Source organism: Anas acuta, chromosome 21, assembly GCF_963932015.1.
Source record: "Anas acuta chromosome 21, bAnaAcu1.1, whole genome shotgun sequence".
Classification (NCBI taxonomy): domain Eukaryota; kingdom Metazoa; phylum Chordata; class Aves; order Anseriformes; family Anatidae; genus Anas; species Anas acuta.
Window position 1 is genome coordinate 991,800 of NC_088999.1, and position 20,787 is coordinate 1,012,586.

Sequence of the window (20,787 nt, forward strand, 5' to 3'; positions counted from 1 at the left end):
AAAGAAATTTTCAAGATTCATACTCGTGACTGGACCCCTAAGCCACTGGACATGTTGCTTGATGAACTAGCTGAGAAATGCATTGGTAAGACTGAAACCAAAATGGATTCTTGCTTGTGACCAAGTTGTAAAGAACCTTAGCTTGTACCAGGCAGTACCCAAGCTCTTGTGCCTTGCTGCACAACTAGTCAACGAGGCAGCTGGCACGCCTTCATAGCAATCAGAGTTAGATGCTTTCATCTATTTACTCTTTGTTGTCGTTCCTCTTGTTGTCTGAGAACGTTAAATGGTTCTGGGGCATCTTCCTCAAGAGTATAGTTTTTGATGAAGAGTCTGCTTCAGCTGCATAAGCGCAGGATATCAGACAGTGCGCAACATGAAACTTCCCTGCAGAGCGGTAGCACTTTGAATTCCCTGTTAACCTGTTTGGTTTTGGCATTACAAATTCTTTAAATGTTGCATGTTGTAAACCTGGGCCTTGACTGATATAATGTTTGATTTTTGTTTGTTAGGATACTGTGGTGCAGATATCAAATCTTTATGTACTGAAGCTGTGCTGTGCTCTCTACGCCGATGCTATCCTCAGATTTATGCAAGTAGGGAGAAGTTGCTACTAGACGTTAATTCTATTAAAATAAAAGCAAAGGACTTTTTCATGGCTCTGAAGAAGGTTGTTCCGGCATCAAACAGGATCGTGGCTTCACCCGGACAAGCACTATCACCCATTTTCAAGCCACTTTTTAAAAGATCAGTAGCGAATATTTTACAAGTTGTGCAGAAGATCTCCCCGCATGCACAGCTTGCACTAAAGGAGGACCGACAGCAAGGTATAACCACAGCATCCACTTCTTTATAATTCTGCTAAAGCAAAAACTTGTGGTTTGTGCAATCAACTTAAACCTTTCAGACATAATGATGGTAGAATTTTATTATTTGCATGTGCATGTCTTTCTTTTGGGCGTGTCTGGAAGATAATGCATAGGTTTTATTCTGGATTCGAAACTGAAATGCCAAATGGAAGCTCTGAATGACTCAATACACAGTAAAGGATAATGCATTCTCTACTGAAGCATCCTGCTTCTGATGGCAGCTAAGATAATTAGCATTTGTAGAGGTTGACTTGAGGTTTGAAGTATAAGGCACCTATTTTTCTTTAAAAAATAAAAACTCAGATATTTGGAGGGGAAGCATTTCTAGGTCAATGTTTCTAATTCCTTTCTGAAGAATGTCAGGACCAGGATACAAGTATAACTGGTCTAAGCTAAATATTGTTTTAGCTATCATCATTTTTAACCAGTCTCCTAATTTAAATGTTTGTGGATCGTACTATACATGTGCACGTGAGATCAATTAGCATCGATATTTACTAGATGAATGGAATTCTGTGGCCATCACTTCCTTAATCCCCGTGCTTTCATTGTGGGAACCTCCTCCAGAAAGAAATGGTCTTTTTTTTTTTTTTTTTTTTTTTTTTTAGCTATTTAGCAACTGCAGAAATTGTTCGTAATCTCCTTTCTTCTAAGGGGGAGAAAAAAATCACCAAGAGTAGCGTACCTTATACGTACACATCAGTGGGACTTAGTACAGCTTTGTAGGGTCTTGTGCCATCTCCTTAGATCTGTGGTGGGATGAACTCTAGGAAATAGCTTTCAGTGTGTGCTCTCAAATGAAGAAAGGGTTTTGGCACTGATTTAGAAGCTGTATTAATGTAAGAGAACGAGACAAAGGCTATTCAGGAAAGTTAACAAACCTCTTTTGTCTTTCAGACCATTTAAATCCTATTTTACAAGATGATATGTTCGACAGTGATGACGATGCATCCTTGCTTTCTGGAGATGAATTAAAAGATGGAATGCCTGACGGACCAGAGAAAAAACGCCTCTGTTTCAGCAGGTAAAGAAAGATAGATCCCTGTTATGTTTAAATTTTCAGGACTGCTGAGTCTTTGTAAACAGTTCCAGCTGTTAAAAGTGCGAGGGGTGGTAGACGAAGGGGTAACATCAAGTTTGTGTGTTGAAGGGGTGCTTGGTATTCACAAGAAGAAAGGGTGAAGGGACTAAAGTTGTAATGAAGTTGCTCTGAATGACCAAACTGAAAAGCCCAGGCTTCTCTTCCTAAGCCAAAGTGATCCGTAGACTACCAGAACACGTTGACTTAATCCATGGCATTCTTTGAAAGACTCAAGACCACATAAATGTCCTGTCTGCTAAAAATACCCCAACTTTATAGGTTTGTGTTGCCACCTTTTGCCCTTCTGTTTTCCAGGAGTGTTAAACCAGTAGTGAATTATGTAGCAGAAAGAAAACTGAGAAATGGCTTGTTAAAACACCTTGAGAAAAAATTGAACGGTGTCTTTATTTGTTAAGCCACCAAGTTGTGTTAATCTTGTGGTATTTTAGTATGGAAGTCATGCAAGCCCACAGTTGGAAAGTTAGATCATGTTGTCACAGCTGGATCGGTTATTTTTCTCAGTTTCTATTGCTGTGCTGTCCAGAAGATTTTCTGTCCTCTAGAGCAAGGCGAAGTCTCTAGCATCTTTGATTTAAGCCAGCAAAGGTACAGCCTGATTGTAGTGGGGAAACAAATGCTCCTCACAAATTTATTTCCTAGTAGTAAAGCAAGATTGCAGGGATATTAATTTGCAGTCTTGGTTTAGTAAAGAATAGGAAACACAAGGGAAGAAGATGAAACAATTGGAATGACTGAATAACTTAACTGGAAATCTTACATGTATTTAATGTACCGCTACCATTTGGATTATTTGGGGATGGAAAAGAAAGTCTATAGGAAAATTACTTGGAACATCTGTGTGTGTCTATTCAGCACCTCATTTATAAACTTGTTTTCTTAACTCTTGTTCTAGGAGTGCTTTCTGTGAACCAACATCATGCCGGCCCCGTCTGCTAATAGTAGGAAAAGAAGGGTATGGCCAGGTTTCTTACGTGGCACCCGCGGTGTTGCACGCTTTGGAGAAGTTTCCCGTTCACACCCTGGACCTTTCTGTTCTGCTTACAAACATTGCACCGCCAGAAGAAATCTGCGGACAGGTACCTTTTTTCTTTTTATTCTCATCGGATTCACTGACTGTATGTAAAGGATCAATCGAGTTGCAAGTAAGGTGAGCAAAATTCATTGGTAATGGAGGTGGCGTTGTTTTAATGTGCTGGGATGTTTGCTTCTGTCTGAAAATCCCCTTTTCTTTTAGACAAAACCACAAACAATCTGGATGTTGTACATGTCCACATTTTCCATACCCAATTTTACAGTGATGATGTTGCTAGCAGCTCAGGAAGCTGGGCGGTGTTGCTAATAAACATCTCTTTGTGGAAAGAAATGCTGCTCATCTCCCTGGGATCCAGAAAGTAGTTCTCATTGCCTCCTAACACTGTGTGCTCCCAGTAGATGGCTCTGTATCAGACTGCACGTCGGCTACTTTTTGTAGCCTTCTTCTAAATTATATTAGTAAGGCAACCAAGGTTTGGGGCTTCTGTTTATTTTGTTTTCACACGGGCATACACAACTTGTGCCATTGCAGTATGTGCAATAAAAGCATTAACATTCACAAAACACTTCATTTGCACGCTGATGTGGTTTTAACTAGAAAAAATGAACAGATTTGGTGTTTTTACTTTTAGGCAGGAAATCCATTTTATTGTTTGGCATCACTACCTTAAAATATTTTTACCTTTAGTGGAAACATTTGAGAGCCATACAAGTAAGGACAGACATGTTACATGACTGAATACTGATGTGTCCCATAAGAGGGACATTTCCTTTCTTTGTTATGCGAAGATTGTGGCTGTGGCCATATAGCTACGGTGTCTAGCCACTGCCTGAATATATCCTTCCCATCTTCTGACTAGAGTTCTTCGAATACGGGTAATCTGAAAGGGTGCACAGAGAAATTCCTTACGTGAAAGGATGCTTGCCACTCTGTTCACATAGTTTCATTTCACGGGGCAGTCAGGTGGCTATGTAGCTATGTATTAACAGGTTATTCTACGTGTTTTAGTTTTCTTACCCAAGCTTTCCTTTTCACTAGCTGATCCAAAATGCTCAGAAGACAGCACCAAGCATAATTTATGTCCCAGATATCCATTTATGGTGGGACAACGTTGGACCTGCCTTGAAACTTACTTTTCTAACTCTAACTCTTCCAGCATTTTCACCAGTTTTGCTGCTTGCTACGTCTGATGTACGTCACTCGGATCTCCCAGAAGAGGTATTTGTCAATACTTTTCTTACGATTTCTTCAGTTTCTTGTAATTTATGAATGCTTTCAGCATCAAAATGCTGTGCTTTCTTAAATGCCTACTGTTATTACTCAGGCACCCTAACAAATCACTTAAAATTTGCTTAGAGAAAAAGAATACTGTGAAAGCATCTGCTTAAGGTTTTTTCTGAGTCAAGCAAGTGACTTTCACCCCCTTCTCACGCATGCAAATAATAAATTAATACAATAATTCCGGTGGCTACAAAGTGGTTCAGTCAAGAATATGCAGTGCTTGAAATGACAAGAGGATGTTTTTACTGAAGATTTCTTCTGACAGTCTGCCATTCCATGCTATGTTGGGTAAACTGCTAATAATGCAATTTAGTAGAGAATTGAAACACTTTGATTTAAAAAAAAAAAAAAATCAGTTTCTTTCTTCATATAGGCCAAAGCTTTCCAAGCTGGGAAGCTGAGTTCCAATTTCTGCTCAAGTAACTTTGGAATCAAATTCTAGTTGTATTCCTAAATAAACTGCAGTAAAAGTACATGCAGAACTTCATTGACTTCTGAGAGTTTACATTAAGGGAAGGTGCCCAAAACAGGAACACGCTGTTCTCATTGCGATTATTTTGTCTCAGTTATTGGGGGAAGAGAACAGGTCTTACCTAGACGTGTTTATTATCAACTGCTTTGAAAGTGCTTGAGTTCCCACAGAAGTTTTTGTACAGGTTCTAAATTCCTTCTAAAATAAGTAGTGAAATTCCTTACCTACCTTTTAATACTAGAAATGGAAAATGGAGGAAGACGTAGAGGTACTAGCTACTTCAGACACCTTTTGGTAGAGAAATAAAAACTCAGCAAAAAACCCTCACTTGTCTGCTGAAGCCTTTCTCTTCCCTCTATAGCCATAAAGGTTCTAAGTAAAGGATGCAGCAAGGCAAGTAAATACAAAGGAAGCGATGTTGGATGTTGTGGTGTAATTGCCTGAAGTAACTAGGAAAATAAAACTAACATTCATGCTTTTAAGAAAAAGGTACAGCATTGAAGAGGCTTTCAGGGTAGGGCATAACTGCATTACCTGAGCGTTCCCTAGGCTCCCAACCTTAGATGCTATCGCGCTGGGGAAACTTGGTGTGCTAGCTCTAAGGAACACCACAGAGCGTGGAGTGGAGTGGAGACACCACGGCTAGGCTCTGTAATCAGGTGGGGCCTCGATTGTTCTTGTGCACAAAGCTGCACTTTTTGCCACCCTAAGCCAAAGACCTGTCATGTTTTAACAAATGCTGTACCCTAGTGTACTTTTTGCTCATTATAATATCATTATAATACCAAAACACACCTCCATCCCAAAAGCTACCCGCCTCCAAGGTGCGACCACCCCTCACTGAACATGCGCTCTGAATTTCTCGGAGCCTATTACTTTAAACGGAGACGGGAAAACTTTACACCAATCATACCTAAGATATGCTTGACTAAAGCCACTCAAGCTCCACCTAAAAGATAGAAAATAATATAAATTGGCCCAAGAGAGAGGGGATGTTAGGGAAGATACCATCGTCAGGGGAGATACCATCCCGAGGACATACAACATCCTTAGGACCTCCTGACTCCTGGGATCAGTCGACGGGCTGAGCCTCTCTTCCCCCCCCATTGGGACGCCTTTGGGTGAGATCTGAATACTTGCTTATAATCTTTTAACGCGTTTATTTCTAGGCTGCGCACCTGTAACACCTATAACACCTATAACATCTGTAACATCTGTAACATCTATAACATCTATAACATCTGTAACACCTACAACACCTGTATAACATCTGTAACACCTATAACACCTGTGTATTTCATGCATACTAGCTTGCTTTTGCAGATAGTCACTATCACCGGCAATCCAAAAGAACCTGATTATCTGTTGCTGTAATAAACCATACTTGATTGCATTGTGAGAGCTCTCATTAAATGCAACTAGGGTGAGGGTGGTTATCCGTGATAGTTCAGTGTTCTGAATCTAACCAGACCCCCAGACGGTTAATGCATTTTTGGTGAATGTCTGAACGGACCCCCAGGCGGTTATTACGTTTTTGGTGAATGTCCGAACGGACCCCCAGACCATTAATGCGTTTTTGGTGAATGTCTGACTGGTTCAGTACTCTGAATCCAACCGGGCCCGTAACGGTTAATCAGCTACACCCCTTTAACGCGACAGATGTGGTGAAAGGCATTACTTTATCAGTGTAGCGTACAATCCCTTCACCAAGATTTAATTCTACAGGTGATTCTTAAAGGTGATATTTGAATTTGCCGTGCCAGCCTGTGAAAATGTAGCCTTTTAAGGCCAGGAAGATAACTTTTTTCAGTTTGTGTTCTTCAGGTTATTATTCATTTTAAAAGGTACTCATCTTTTTGGAATAGAATATGAGTTTTTGTGACCTTAAATCTGAAATGTCTTTCCTCCTTCTGCTTTAGATCCAAAAATTATTTAATAAGGAATTTGGAGAAGTGTGCAATATTGAGTTGCCTGGTAGGGCAGAGAGAGCAGCTTTTTTTTGAGGACCTAATTCTAAATCGAGTGGCTAAGCCTGTAAAGAAAACAGGTGAGGAGGATATAAGAAGTACATCTAAAACTTTCCTATCTAAGTTACTAGCTCTTTGGGATTTGCTTTGGTGGTCATTTTCTGTCAGTAATTTGTCATATGCTTATATTTGAGTACTGTAAATTGGCTAATTTTTCCTGATTAATTGAAGTTGATCGGACATTGGAAGTCCTGCTTGTAGCACCACCAGGTGAGCCTCAGAAGCCACAAGAGGAAGAAGTAGGGATGCTGGAAGAGGAAGAGGAGGATACCTTGCGTGAACTTAGAATTTTCTTGAGGGACGTTACTCACAGACCTGCCACTGACAGACGTTTCAGGGAATTTGCAAAGCCCGTTGACCCACAGAAGGTAAACTAGTGCTGATCTGTGTGTGTCTGTAACTTCTCAGCATTTGTATTTCTCAGCGTTTTGGGGAAGGTTCAACTTTGTTTTTAGGGCTGCACTATTAGGATTTTGCAAGAAGCAGAGGCAGTGCTTTTACTTCTGCTGACTCTCAGATGTCTCTTACTGGATTATTCACTGAAAGCCCTGGTTTCATTCTAAAAAGCCAGTCCAAATGCCAACACAGTCTGCTCGTGAAAAGGCTTTGATATGTAGGCATGTCACAGCACTGAAAAGCACAGAGATCTTTCCTTATAATTACAAACAGTACTTACAGGACTACTTTAATGAAGTCTAAAGCCCTTTATTGGACTGTCAGTTCCTGTGGGAACAGGAATAGGAGCAGCAATTTGTAAAAATAAGTTTTGAGATCCTGTTCTCTGTTTCATCTGGAACTCCTCAAGAGGAATCAACCATAAGTGCAGTGTGTTTTCTTTTTCCTCCAATTGGCTGCTTAGATCCCTTTTTCTCCTTAATTGATTAGATAAGCCTAAACTAGGGGCGTATATTTCAAAGACAGGTGTAACTTGACTATACCTGCGGATCAGCAAAGGCCTCTTCATGTGGGCATCCACTGGCTTTTCTTCCCCTTTTCTCCTAGGTTCTTGAGCTGTGAAAAATCTAGACAGATACGTATGTCTTCATCTGAACTAGTCATTAGCCTCCTCTTATGGTCTGAGGGAAGAAATCAGCACCTCTGGGCCCAGTTATCTCATTCTAAAGTAGATGCCTGCAATAGGTACTTCACAGGTGCAATTCATGCACCTTTTCCTCAATGTCGACAGCAAAAAGAATGTCGGATGGCTTACTCAGCTTTCACTGTTGTGATTTTCTGAAGCAAAGTGAAATGAATCTCCCACCCTCAGTGTTTCTTCTGTACCATGCACGTGCTTCTGACCTCCCTACTTCTTGTTGTCCTCTCCTAGCAGCTCTAATGCCAGTTGAAAGAGCCCTTCCATTTTTGAGAAGCAAACTGGTTAATTTCAGCATCTTCTGATGCATCGCAAATGTTCAGGGTTTTTAGGAAGTCGTTTATTTAAAGTTTTCAGAGTAATTTTGGTAGACAGTGTGCAAGGTTAAGAAAACCTCTGAATGCTTGTATTTGATCTGCAGGTACCTGACTATGCCACAAGGATTAAAGACCCGATGGATCTTTCAACAGTTCTGACTCAAATTGACTCGTGCCAGTACCCCGCTGCAGGAGACTATCTGAAGGACATCGATCTAATCTGTAACAATGCCTTAGAGTACTACCCAGATCAAAGATCTACAAGTGAGGATGTGCTTTTTAGCCCTAGTTTAAAAAATCTGTCAAACGTATAGATGGATAAATGCTGTGTGCGGACAATAGACTTTGGATGGATTCGATGATTTTGGACATCCACAGAGAACATCTCTTACCACATTGTAAATATTTTATCATTTTGCTACTTGGGCATGGAATTGTGATATAAATGTTCCCAAGGAACTAGTGCTTTTGTTTTAATTAACTTCTATGTTGATATGTTGAAAATATTCACTGAGATAACCTTTCGGAACCAACCTATGAAGAAAGCAATTTTTTTCTGTGATCAAAACAGTTTCATTGGTTGGTAGACAACATTCAGTTAAAGTGTGTAATATTTCAGATTGTCACAGAGCCTATGTTTTGCAAGACACTGCATATTCAATGGTGAGGAACAAAATGGATACAGAGTTTGGACGACTTTGTGAACAAATTAAAGAATCTCGTGAGAAAAGAGGTACGTGCTTTAACGCTAAGGATTTTAAGACTTGTCTCTGCATTTGTAACTGAAAATGCACAACGAAGATCTTTGGTATCTATTCTTTATTGCAAGGTCGCACCTCTCCAGCATGTGCTCCATGTGACAACTCAAAGTCACCACAGCAGAACCCTGCTACTGAAGACGACAAACCAGATGAAGAGAGTAATGAAAATGAGGCGATGACAGCGGCACCTGTAGATGCCAGTACACCCATTTCTAATGGTAAGTTGCATTTTATTCAGCTGCTCTTGTCATTCATACCTTCTCTGTTCTTGAGGCGCAACAGGTGTCTCTGATGCCTGGCTCTTTATGCCAGAGGTATTTTGTTTTCAAATTTACTTCAAAATGTGAGAGAGAAATCCAGAGGTCATCCATTCAATATAGTTATGAATTAAAGTTCAAAGAAAGTTGGTTTACGATATAAAAACAAAAAAAAAAACAAAAACAAAATAAAACAAAACAAACAAACAAAAACTTTGACGGCCCAATTGCCATTTAGTCGCCCCTAAATTGCTAATTCTTGAGGTAAAAAATGTTGTGGATGGCAGTTTCTGAATACTTAACTAGTTTTTAATTATGCAAAATGGTATTTTTACCCCCACTCCACCCCTCCCTTCCCCAAATGCTAAAATCTTAGCTACCTCATACTGTGATTTCCAGTTGAAGGAGGGAAGTCTAACTCGTGAGAGTGGGAATTTTGCCATGGACTCCACCCATATCCTTTTGCAATACTATATGAATACTACGAATGTTGGGCAAAACCACAAAGTTTGTTTTTTCACAAAAGGTTTACCGAATCAGGAAGCATACGAGGTATAAGTCTTCACGTTTTTTCTCCTTTGAATATTCCCTTAAAATTGTCTCATTAATTAATCTCTTCCAAACATGTATTCAGCTTTTGAAGTCTTCAGCTTGATACCAGACTCGAAGGTGAGCTTATTTCCAGAGGCTTTTATGATGTTCATCTGTATTAGTTCATGCAGTAAGACAGTGACTTTATCAAATAACCTCACGTTGTATTAATACTGCCAATCCAAAGTAAGAATCCTCAGCATGTAAAATCCTGAAAGTGACTGTTTAGTGAATGAAATTCCATGGCAGTGTGTGTGGTTTGTTTGCTTGTTTTTAATCTTAATAGCAAACTGACCCCATTAACTTTCAACTCTTTTCTCAGCATATGTAGGCAGTGGTAGCTCAGTTCTTTTGTTTTCCTTGTCAGTCAAGTAAGATGAAGATAATGGATTTTGAAGAAAGAATTCTTTTGGTTATGTTTTGGATTACTTTTTTATGCTGTCTCTTTGTAGGTGCGTCAGAAAGAAAGTGCAGAAGGAACAACTGTGCGCATGCTGCAGCAAAGCGAAGAAGGAGTTCTCAATTCGATACAGAGAACAGAGTACCAACAGATGACCAAAACGATAGTGATGAAGAAGAGTTTGTGGACAAACATGTTTCTGACATATGTCAAGTAAAACTTAACACTGAGAAGGAAAGTGCTAAGCTTTGTGGATATTCCCCACCAAGATGGGGAACTATAACTAATGAAAATCCAAGTTCAAATGGTAAGGGAGAAGTCCAACGGATCCTTTAGCACCTTATTCTTGCTGAGGAGGATTGCACTATTTATTAGCTTTAGCCTTCAATTTCACTCTATTTTTTCTGTTACAGCTCTCAAAAGTCATCACACAGTTTATTCCGTAATGATGTTGCTCCTCTAATTGTGCAAGCCAAGCCCGCATGTTTCTGTAGGTGCTGTTTTTTTGATTCTGAAGTCTGTTTTTTTCTAATGGTACCTAACTGAAAGCCAGCAGTCACTGACATTCTTTTATTGTACGAGGTGCTTTCCAATAACGAGCAGCTTAGGTGAAAAAGCTGCACTTCAAGATGCGTGGATCCAGAGTAACATGTGGAATAGGAGACTTAAGCCCTAATGTTGTACTCTAAGATGTGTTCCCTAACCTGAATTGGCAACATGACTATTTTTTTCCACTATTAAGCTTTTCATTAGTGCTTTTGGTTTGTTTGTGGGTATTTTTGTTTGCTTTTTTTGTCTTAGTTTCTAATTTTTGTGGAGCAGTGACTTTAGCTGGAAAGAAGGGAGAAGCCAAGTATTTCTCAGTGAAGACGATAACAATTCTTTCTCTGTATTTGTAGAAAGAGACTGTTTGGCAGGTACAGGATACTTCACTGAGACTGTATTCTAGATAAACAGAAAACCTGACTGAAGAAATCTGTGTCCTTCCAGATTCCTGGGCATTTCAAGCGGTGACTCCTGAACGTTCTTGGGAAGAAGACCAACAACAGATAAGTGATGAGAACACTGTACAAGTCCCTACGGAGACAGACTACATAGTTATTGTGGATCGCTATGAGCTCAAAGTATGTCTAATTTCAGCTTTTTTTTAATGCTCAAATAGGACATATTCCTGCGTCATGTAAAATAGCAAATTAAGCCCATTGTTAACCAATGCCAATTAAAACAATTAATTGGAAGGACATACAGATAGTGAAATAATTCAGCCTGTAATGCACTGTGACTGTTTAGTTTCCACACCTCATGGAGATTTCTGTAGGCTACCATTTGCTTCTGGTCATCTGTAGTTTAGGAGACAGATTCTTTGCCTAATTTTTAAGACAAAAGGCCTTGCTGAATTTTAAAATACCACACTGACAACCTGCTAGTACTATTATGGATATCATTTTAATGATTCATAATTCTTATGATGGGTTTGAGGGCTTTTATTTGGGGATTTTTTTTCATGCTTTGATGTATTAAGAACCTGAAAAGGATCTTTATTTCTTGCAGTGATGATATTAAACCTGAAGTTAGCAGGTTGACGTAAACTAGCTAGCCATGGAGAAGTGACTACTTTTCTGAAATTCCTTGAAAGTGCAGTATTAGAATTTCTTATATTGTGTGTGTGTGTATATATATATATATATATATACATGAAGGAGGCAGAGTTTGCTGATAAGATGATAAGCAGCATTATTTCCAAGGGGCAGTAGTATTTCCATTTGGTATGGCTGCTCCCTAAAGCTACGTGCTTGCAGGCTCACACAGGTAATGGACAGCTGTGGCAGTGGAAGAAGGTGCTGCCACTAGCTTGTCACTGTTGCTGTGCCAGAGATTATCATCTCTGCATCTTTGGTAATAGAAATGACTGTGTGAGAGAGAGGTGATTGCTACAAGCAGTCACTTTGCTATTTACCCACCCCTGAATTTAAAGGTAGGATTGAGCAAACTAATCCACCTTTGCTCTGGGCGTTTGAGCAATCTGTTCTGCCAGCAGAGTTGTAGGCATGGCACACGTGGGTAAAGGTAATCACCTAAGGGTGCTTCCTTTTCCAGCTGGCACAGCTGTATCTACAAGATCTGCAGCCTTTTTACAGTGCCCCGCGCTGCTGCAATGCTTCTCTAATGAAATGCAACAGTGGCTTTGCTGTGGCAGCAGCTGTCCTACAAAGAGGATCGTGTCATTCCCTGCTGCTTTGGGAGCAGTCGACTTGCAATTACAACCATTGATGTGATAGATTGGTTAGTAGTAAAAGATTGTCCGAAATTTCAGCCTTTCCTTTCTCTGAAATATGAAAAATTAACTCATTTTCCCTGCTGAAATCTCATGGGATATTTAATCTGTTCTCTGAAGTGTCACATTTTATTTAATAGCGTAGGAAAAAGTAGGCTCTCACTTGTATTGTTACTGTTCAACCTCCGAAAACATATAGAGCGTAGTCAAAGGATCTTGTACTATTCTAAAGTTGTTGTTTTGCTCCATTGTTGTCTTCAGAAATTGTTATGCTTTGTCACTGAGATAACGAAGGGATTTGACATTTATCACCTGGAAAAAGTATATGGCGTCATTAATCAGTGTATTTACAACCAGAGAGAAGACTACGACAAAACCGATTTGGTGGAGGTAATTTTTGTTTTGAATTCTAGCACTTTCTGTCACTGTTACGCAGTATTTGTGTGTTCTGGGGTATCATGGTTGTTTAGCATTGCTCTTCACTGCTTAGCTGTCTGTGCACAGACAACAACAGTACGACTTCTCCCTTTCAGTCTGGAAGACGTTTATCCACCTTGCAAAACAATTGTTATATTTGGCATAACTGTTGGCAGTTTCTGCAGGAAAAAGCTTGAACTTGAAGACAATGGGTCCACCCACACAGCCCTTTCAAAGCAGTTAACCTTAGTCTGTCAGTAGTTTTCCTTGGGAACCATTTTGGGAGCGGGAGGACTACGAAGGGAAGGTGCTTTTCTAAGTCTTTCACTCGCTCTCTCCCTCTACAGCCAGTCATGCACGGTGATAGCAGTTGTTCCATCCTTGGAGAGAAATTTAAGTATATAACAAGAGTTTGAGACTTCTCTCTAGTCACACTCTAATCTCTTTTTAACTAATGCGCTTGAGCATCTGTAATTGGGGAGATTTCTGCCTGTGCCAGTTTTACACTGAGTCAAATTCTCTGGTCTCTTCCTGTAAAAGATGATTTCGGAGTTGTCCGAACTCCTCAGAAATCTGTGTGAGGCGTCCATGGTCCAAGTCAGGTGTTCCCAGTATACGCTTGGATATTCACTCTTCACATTGAAGATCCTTGAACCCATTTATCTTAGAGATGCTTGTGCTTGAGAACAGATGAAATTTGTTGTGCCGATCAGTCTGCCTTGAAAAGAGAGTGCCTCTTTTTTTTAGGCACTGGTCATCTCGATCTCTTCTTCCACATCTGATAAAGAGTTAGAACAGACACTCTGTTCTGCCTGTGAGAGGATTATTTAGATTCAAGGAGGCCGCTCCTGAAAAAAAAAATGAGATCTTTTAGCTCAAGAATGGATTTATTTATGTTATCTCATGGCCTGTGAACTTTTGTAACTTAACATTTAATTTAAGTGTTAAAAGTTAAGTAGCTTTCTTGGTTTTCTATTTCTTCCTTTAGCTTAGGCAAACAAATCTCTCCTATTCAGAGTGCACTGTACAAGTTAGTCAGGAGCGTGCTCTACTGTATGGAGAGAGAGAGAACTTAAGGAGTCCAGAAGTCCAGAAATTCAAAGTCCAGAAATTAACTTGAGCTTGTTGTGGCTTCTCAGCAACTGTTTCTTCCTTCTAATTGTTGTGAAACCACTGCTGAGAGAGATCCATATAGTTTATATCCTCCTCTCTATTTTGGATGTATAAGGATGCCTCTGAAGCTAGAAGGGGTAATAGGCCGTTGTGATGGTGGTAGCACACTGTTTGCTAAATATTACTAACCATGTATTACAAATTATTTATTTTTATAGTAATAGAAAGTGTTCTTAAGCTTTCATTTGTACTTACTGCTATTTTAGTAATAGGTAGTAATGGTAATAGAAGGATGGTTGGACTAGATGATCTTGTGGGTCCTTTCCAACCTTGTGTTTCTATGATTCTTTCATGAGGAAGCTGTAGACCGCGATGAGGTCTCCCCTCAGCCTGCTCCTTTCCAGGCCGCACGGGCCCAGTGCCCTCAGCCGCTCCTCATATGTCTTCCCCTCAAGGCCCTTCACCATCTTCGTAGCTCTTCTCTGGACACTCTCCAACAGTTTAATGTTCTTTTTGTACTGTGGTGCCCAGAACTGCACACAGTGCTCGAGGTGAGGCCGCACAGCGCGGAGCAGTGCAGGACAATCACCTCCCTCAACCGATTAGCAGTGCTGTGCTTGATGCACCCCAGGGTATGGTTGGCCCTCCTGGCTGCCAGGGCACACTGCTGGCTCATACTCAACTTGCTGTCAACCACGACCCCCCTAGATCCGTCTCTGCAGAGCTGCTCTCCAGCATCTCATCGCCCAGTCTGTACATATAACCAGGGTTGCCCCGTCCCCGGTGCAGGACCCGGCACTTGCTCTTGTAAAACTTCATGCGGTTGGTGATCGCCCAGCTCTCCAATCTGTCCAGATCTCTCTGCAAGGCCTTTCCACCCTCAACAGTCAACAACTTCAAGTTTAGTGTCATCAGCAAATTTGCTCAAAACACCTTCTAGTCCTCCATCCAAATTGTTTATAAAAGCATTGAAAAGAACTGGCCCTAAAACGGAGCCCTGGGGGACCCCACTGGTGACCAGCCACCAGCCTGATGTAGCCCCATTTACCATAACCCTCTGAGCCCTACCCATCAGACATTGCTCACCCATCGTGTGATGTTTTTTATCTATGCTTGACATTTTTAATGGGATTGTGTATATGGTTTGCTTTTCTTGTTCTCTAAAATGACTTTTTGAGAAATCCTTTATATAATGAACATGAAGTTGAGGAATCACAGACAAGACAGGTGACAAGAACTTCTGAGGTGCTCAAAAGAGTACACCATAAAAATATCCATTTCTGCTTCCTAGCTTTTTTCCTAATCTGTTGTAAGTGCATTGTCATCTTTCTCCCGTGACTGCATTCTACAGGGCTGAGTTTTTGGGATACTAGCTAGCACTCCTGAGCACATTACTTCAGGTTTCTAGGCCAGTCTAATAAGCATCTTCCACCACTGAGGCACCAGTATGAATATGAACCAGTCCTTTTTGTTAGAATTGTAGGGGTTGGAAGGGACCTCCAGAGATCATCGGGTCCAACTCCCCTGCCAAAGCAGGTTCCTTAGAGCAGGTTGCCCAGGTAGGCATCCAGATGGGCCTTGAATATCTCCAGAGAAGGAGACTCCACAACGTCCCTGGGCTGCCTGTCCCAGTGCTCTGTCACCCTCACCGTGAAGAAGTTCTTTCACATGTTGGTGCGGAGCTTCCTGGGCTCCATTTTGTGGCCATTGCCCCTTGTCCTGTCCCCGCAAACCACTGAAAAGAGGTTGGCCAAATCCCTCTGTCCACCACATCTCAGATATTTATACACATTGAGGAGATCCCCTCTCAGTCTTTTCTCCAGGCTGAACAGCCCCGGGTCTCTCAGCCTTTCCTCACAGGGGAGATGCTCCAGGCCCCATTATCGTCTTTGTTGCCCTCCGCTGGACTCTTTCCAGGAGACCCCTGTCTTTTTTGTACTGGGGAGCCCAGAACTGCTGGACACAGCGCTCCAAGTCTAACTTTTCTCAATTGTTTCAGGATCTATCTATGCTATATAAACCATGGAGCTTTCTAGGCAAACACTGGCAAATCGTGAGCCAGGTGCAACTCAATGCCGACGTTTCCGTCAGTGTGTTAGGGGTGGCAGCTTTTTCCAAGACTGACCTACGCCTGGCACCTAATCTGCGTTTCAGTAGATGTACAGAAGGGAACAAAGAGCTGTGTTGTTAGCACTGCATTTAAAAAGCTACCGTGAAGAAGATGCCTGTGTTGAGCGGACAACAGGAAGCTTTCATTGCATCTCCAGGCAAAGGAGAGGAAAAAAACATATCACTGAGGCAAAAATGTGTTTCTTCTTATCCACTTCAAGACGATGTTGAAAACCTGGTATCCTAAATGCATCTTTACCTATGGAACCACAGTCAGCTCATTGCATTGCAACTGGAAAATTTCATACTTAAAAGGGAATGACAGGCAACGAGGAAGCAGGAGCGTTCCTGGCGTCAAAACTTTTGCTCTTCGAAGTTTTGGGCAAACTTCTCCCCGTTATTAGTCGGGAGAGAAGAAGACCTTCACAGTTAAATATATATAAAGGTGTAAATCTCGGTTGTACATGAACAGCTGTCACAGCCAAGGGTTCCCAGAAGCCCCATTCTGTTTTTTCTGACTCGGGGAAAAGATCAACTTTTAGCGTCTGAGGTAAAAACATTGCTAAAAGCAGCGGTATGTGGAAACACAGCGTATTGAAGAGAAGTACGTAGTGGGAGTTAAAGCAAAACGTAGACTAAGATATCTGGACACGTACTGAAGGAAGAGCTCCTCTTTATTCAAGTTGGAGGTGGAAAAAAAGGGGGTTGGGGGTGGGTTTTTTGTTTGTTCGCTGTTTGTTTGTTTTTTCTCCAAAGGTTTTGGGGGTGTCCCAGCCAGCCCCGGAGGGCATTCCTCCCTCAGCACCGGGCACCTGAGGGGAACTCGGGGCTGGAGAAGAAGCCGAGGTCGGGGAGCCGGGCGCCCTCAGCGCCTTTATGCCCTGAGCCGAGGCGAGCCGAGCCGGGCCGGGCCGGCCGCCGCCTGCCGGGCGGAGCGGCTCCGCCCCGCTCCCTGCCGCGGGAGGCTGAGGCACCGCGGCCCGCCGCTGCCCGCCGCTGCCCGGCCCTGCCCGGCTCTCAAACCCTCCCGGGGACGTGGGGGGGAGGCTGCGAGGCGCCGGGAGGATGCGAGTGGGCGCCGCGGGCTGCGAGGCGAGGGCCCGGGCGGCCGGCGGAGCTGGGACTCGGCGACGGCTCAGCGCCCGCCCCGCCGGCAGCGGACGACTCCCGGAGACGCAAAACGGCGGCGGCGGAGGAGGAGGCAGGCGGCGGGGCTGAGAGGAGACGGGGGCGAGGCGGCTGCGGGAGGCGACCCCAAGCGGCCACGGGAGACCCCCGGGGAGAAGGCGAGGCGCTCCCCCGGCCGGCCCTGAGGAGAGGGGCGGCTGCGAGCACCCCTTCCCCGGCTCTGTGAGGGGGGAAAACAGGACGGAACCAGCCGAGACCGGGCTCCCCCCCCCCTCTATATATACACACGCGCGATCGGTGTAGCAGTGGGAGGGGTTCTTCCTCTAACTCTTCCTCTAACTCTTCTTCTTTATCTCCTTCTTCTTCATCTCCTTCTCCTTCTCCTTCTCCTTCTCCTTCTCCTTTTCCTTCGCCTTCTTCTTCTTCTTCTCCTTTTTTTTCATAATCTTTTTCGTTTCTTCTTCGTCGTTATCGTCTTCTTCTTCTTCTTCATCTTCTTCTTCTACTTCGTCTGTATTTTCAAATTGTTCATCTCCTCCTTTCTTATGAAAATATTCTAATTTTTATTCTTCTTCTTCATCGTCATCATCTACATTTTCTAATACTTCTTCTCCTTCTTCTTCTTCTTCTTCTTCTTCTTCTTCTTTATTTGCTTCTTAATCTTGTTCTTCTTTTTCTTTTTCTTTTTCTTTTTCTAATTCTAATTCTAATTCTAATTCTAATTCTAATTCTAATTCTAATTCTAATTCTAATTCTAATTCTAATTCTAATTAATAGTTCTTAATTCTTCTTCTTCTTCTTCTTCTTCTACTTCTAATTTTAATTCTATTTCTAATTCTAATTCTATTTCTAATTCTAATTCTAATTCTAATTCTTCTTTAATTCATATTTCTATTCTTCTAATTATTCTTCTTCTATTTCTTCTTCTTCTTCTACTTCTTCGTCTTTTTCTTCTTCATTTTCTTAATCTTTTTCATTTCTTCTTCGTCGTTACAGTCTTCTTCTTCTTCGTCTTCTTCTACTTCTTCTTCTTCTTCTTCGTCTCTATTTTAAAATTCTTCATCATCTCCTTGTAGGTCGTGAACTTTTTCTAATTTTTCTTCTTCTTCTCCTTCTTCTTTTTCTTCTTCTTCGTTTTCTTCATCTCCTTCGTTTCTTCTTCATTGTTATCGTCTTAGTCTGCTTCTTCTTCTTTTTCTTATTTTTCTTCTTCTTCTTCTTCTAATTCTTCTTCTTCTAATTCTTCTTCTTCCAATTCTTCTTCTTCCAATTCTTATAATTCTTCTTCTTCTTCAAAGTCTTCTTCTTCTTCTTCTAAGTCTTTTTCATCAGTAATTTTTCTACTTCTTCTTATTATTCTTCTTTTAATTCTAATTCTACTTCTAATTGTAATTCTAATTCTAATTCTATTTCTAATTCTAATTCTAATTCTAATTCTAATTCTAATTCTAATTCTAATTCTTCGTCTTTAATTCTTTTTCTTCTGCTACTTCTTCTTCTTCTAAGTCTTTTTCTTCTGTAATTTTTCTATTTATTCTTCTTATTCTACTTTTAATTCTAATTCTAATTCTAATTCTTCTTCGTCTTCTTCATCTTCTTCTTCTTCTTCTAGTTCTAATTCTTCTTCTAATTCTTCTTCTAATTCTTCTAATTCTTCTTCTTCTTCTTTAAATTCTAATTCTAATTAATTCTAATTCTAATTCTTCTTCTGCTACTTCTTCTTCTTTAATTCTTCTTCTTCTTCCTCTTTTTCTTCTTCTTCTAATTCTAATTCTTCTTTAATTCTTCTTTTTCTTCATCTAATTCTTCTAATTCTTCTTCTTCTAATTCTGCTTCTTCTTCTAATTCTTCTTCTTCTAATTCTTCTTTAAATTCTTCTTCTAATTCTTCTTATTCTTCTAAGTCTTTTCTGCTTGTAATTCTTCTTCTTCTTCTTTTAATTCTAATTCTAATTCTAATTCTTCTTCTGCTACTTCTTCTTCTTTAATTCTTCTTCTAATTCTTCTTCTGCTACTTCTTCTTCTTTAATTCTTCTTCTAATTCTTCTTCTTCTAATTCTTCTTCTCCTTATTCTTCTTCTTTTTCTTCTTTTAATTCTAATTCTAATTCTCATTCTAATTCTTCTTCTTTAATTCTTCTTTTTCTTCTTCTAATTCTTCTAATTCTTTTCTTCTTTTTCTAATTCATCTTCTTCTTCTTCTTCTTCTAAATCTAATTCTAATCCTAATCCTAATTCTAATTCTAATTCTAATTAATTCTAATTCTAATTCTTGTTCTTTAATTCATCTTCTTCTACTTCTAATTCTTATTCTAAATCTTATTCTAATTCTTATTCTAATTCTTCTTCTTCGAATTCTCCTTCTTCTTCTTCTTCTAAGTCTTTTTCTTCTGTAATTTTTCTTCTTCTTCTTCATCTTATTCTTCTTTTAATTCTAATTCTTATTCTACTTTTAATTCTAATTCTAAATCTAATTGTATTTCTAATTCTAATTCTTCTTCTTTAATTCTTCTTCTTCTGCTACTTCTTCTTCTTCTGCTACTTCTTCTTCTTCTTCTAAGTCTTTTTCTTCTGTAATTTTTCTTATTATTATTATTATTCTTATAATTTTAATTCGAATTCGAATTCTTCTTCTTCGTCGGCTTCTTCTTCTTCTTCTTCATCTTCTAATTCTAATTCTTCTTCTAATTCTTCTTCTAATTATTCTTTTTCTTCTTCTCCTTCTTCTTCTTCTTATTCTATATCTAATTCTAATTCTAATTCTAATTAATTCTAATTCTTCTTTAATTCATTATCTTCTTCTAATTCTTCTTATTCTTCTTCTAATACTTATACTAATTCTTCTTCTAATTCTTCTTTTTCTTCTTATTTTTAGTCTTCTTCTTCTTCTTCTAATTCTTCTTCTAATTCTTCTTCTTCTAATTCTTCGTCTTCTTCTTCTAAGTCTTTTCTTCTTGTACTTTTTCTTCTTCTTCTTCTTTTAATTCTAATTCTAATTCTAATTCTTATTTTTCTTCTTTAATTCTTCTTCTTCTTCTTCTTCTTCTAATTCTAATGCTAATCCTACTTCTAATTCTAATTCTAATTAATACTAATTCTAATTCTAATTCTAATTAATACTAATTCTAATTCTTGTTCTTTAATTCATCTTCTTCTTCTTCTAATTGTTCTAATCCTTCTAATTCTTCAAATTCTTCTTCTTCTTCTTCTTCTAATTCTTCTTCTTCTAAGTCTTTTTCTTCTTCTTCTAAGTCTTTTTCTTCTGTAATTTTTCATCTTCTTATTCTTCTTATTCTTCTTTTAATATTAATTCTAATTCTAATTCTAATTTGAATTCTAATTCTTATTCTTCGTCTTTAATTTTTCTTCTTCTGCTACTTCTTCTTCTTGTAAGTCTTTTTCTTCTGTAATTTTTCTTCTTCTTATTCTTCTTTTAATTCTAATTCTAATTCTTCTTCTTTAATTCTTCTTCTAATTCTTCTTCTTCGTCTTCTTTTTCGTCTTTTAATGCTAATTCTAATTCTAATTAATTCTAATTCTAATT

At 39.8% G+C, this 20,787-nt stretch overlaps 1 protein-coding gene and 1 long non-coding RNA gene across 2 annotated transcripts; both read left to right on the forward strand.

Moving 5' to 3' along the window:
* The first annotated feature begins 1,225 nt into the window (after positions 1-1,225).
* LOC137843107 (ATPase family AAA domain-containing protein 2-like) lies at positions 1,226-8,573 on the forward strand. The gene is made up of 4 exons (XM_068657943.1): positions 1,226-1,340; positions 1,767-1,893; positions 2,864-3,047; positions 8,299-8,573. Exons 1-4 carry the CDS (start codon positions 1,226-1,228, stop codon positions 8,506-8,508), a joined length of 636 nt encoding a protein of 211 aa, XP_068514044.1. The 3' UTR covers positions 8,509-8,573.
* A 1,690-nt stretch (positions 8,574-10,263) lies between these two features.
* LOC137843103 (uncharacterized) lies at positions 10,264-13,439 on the forward strand. Its single transcript, XR_011089362.1, has 3 exons — positions 10,264-10,510; positions 11,194-11,327; positions 12,740-13,439. It is a non-coding gene; the product is annotated as an uncharacterized lncRNA (long non-coding RNA).
* The last annotated feature ends 7,348 nt before the right edge of the window (positions 13,440-20,787 follow it).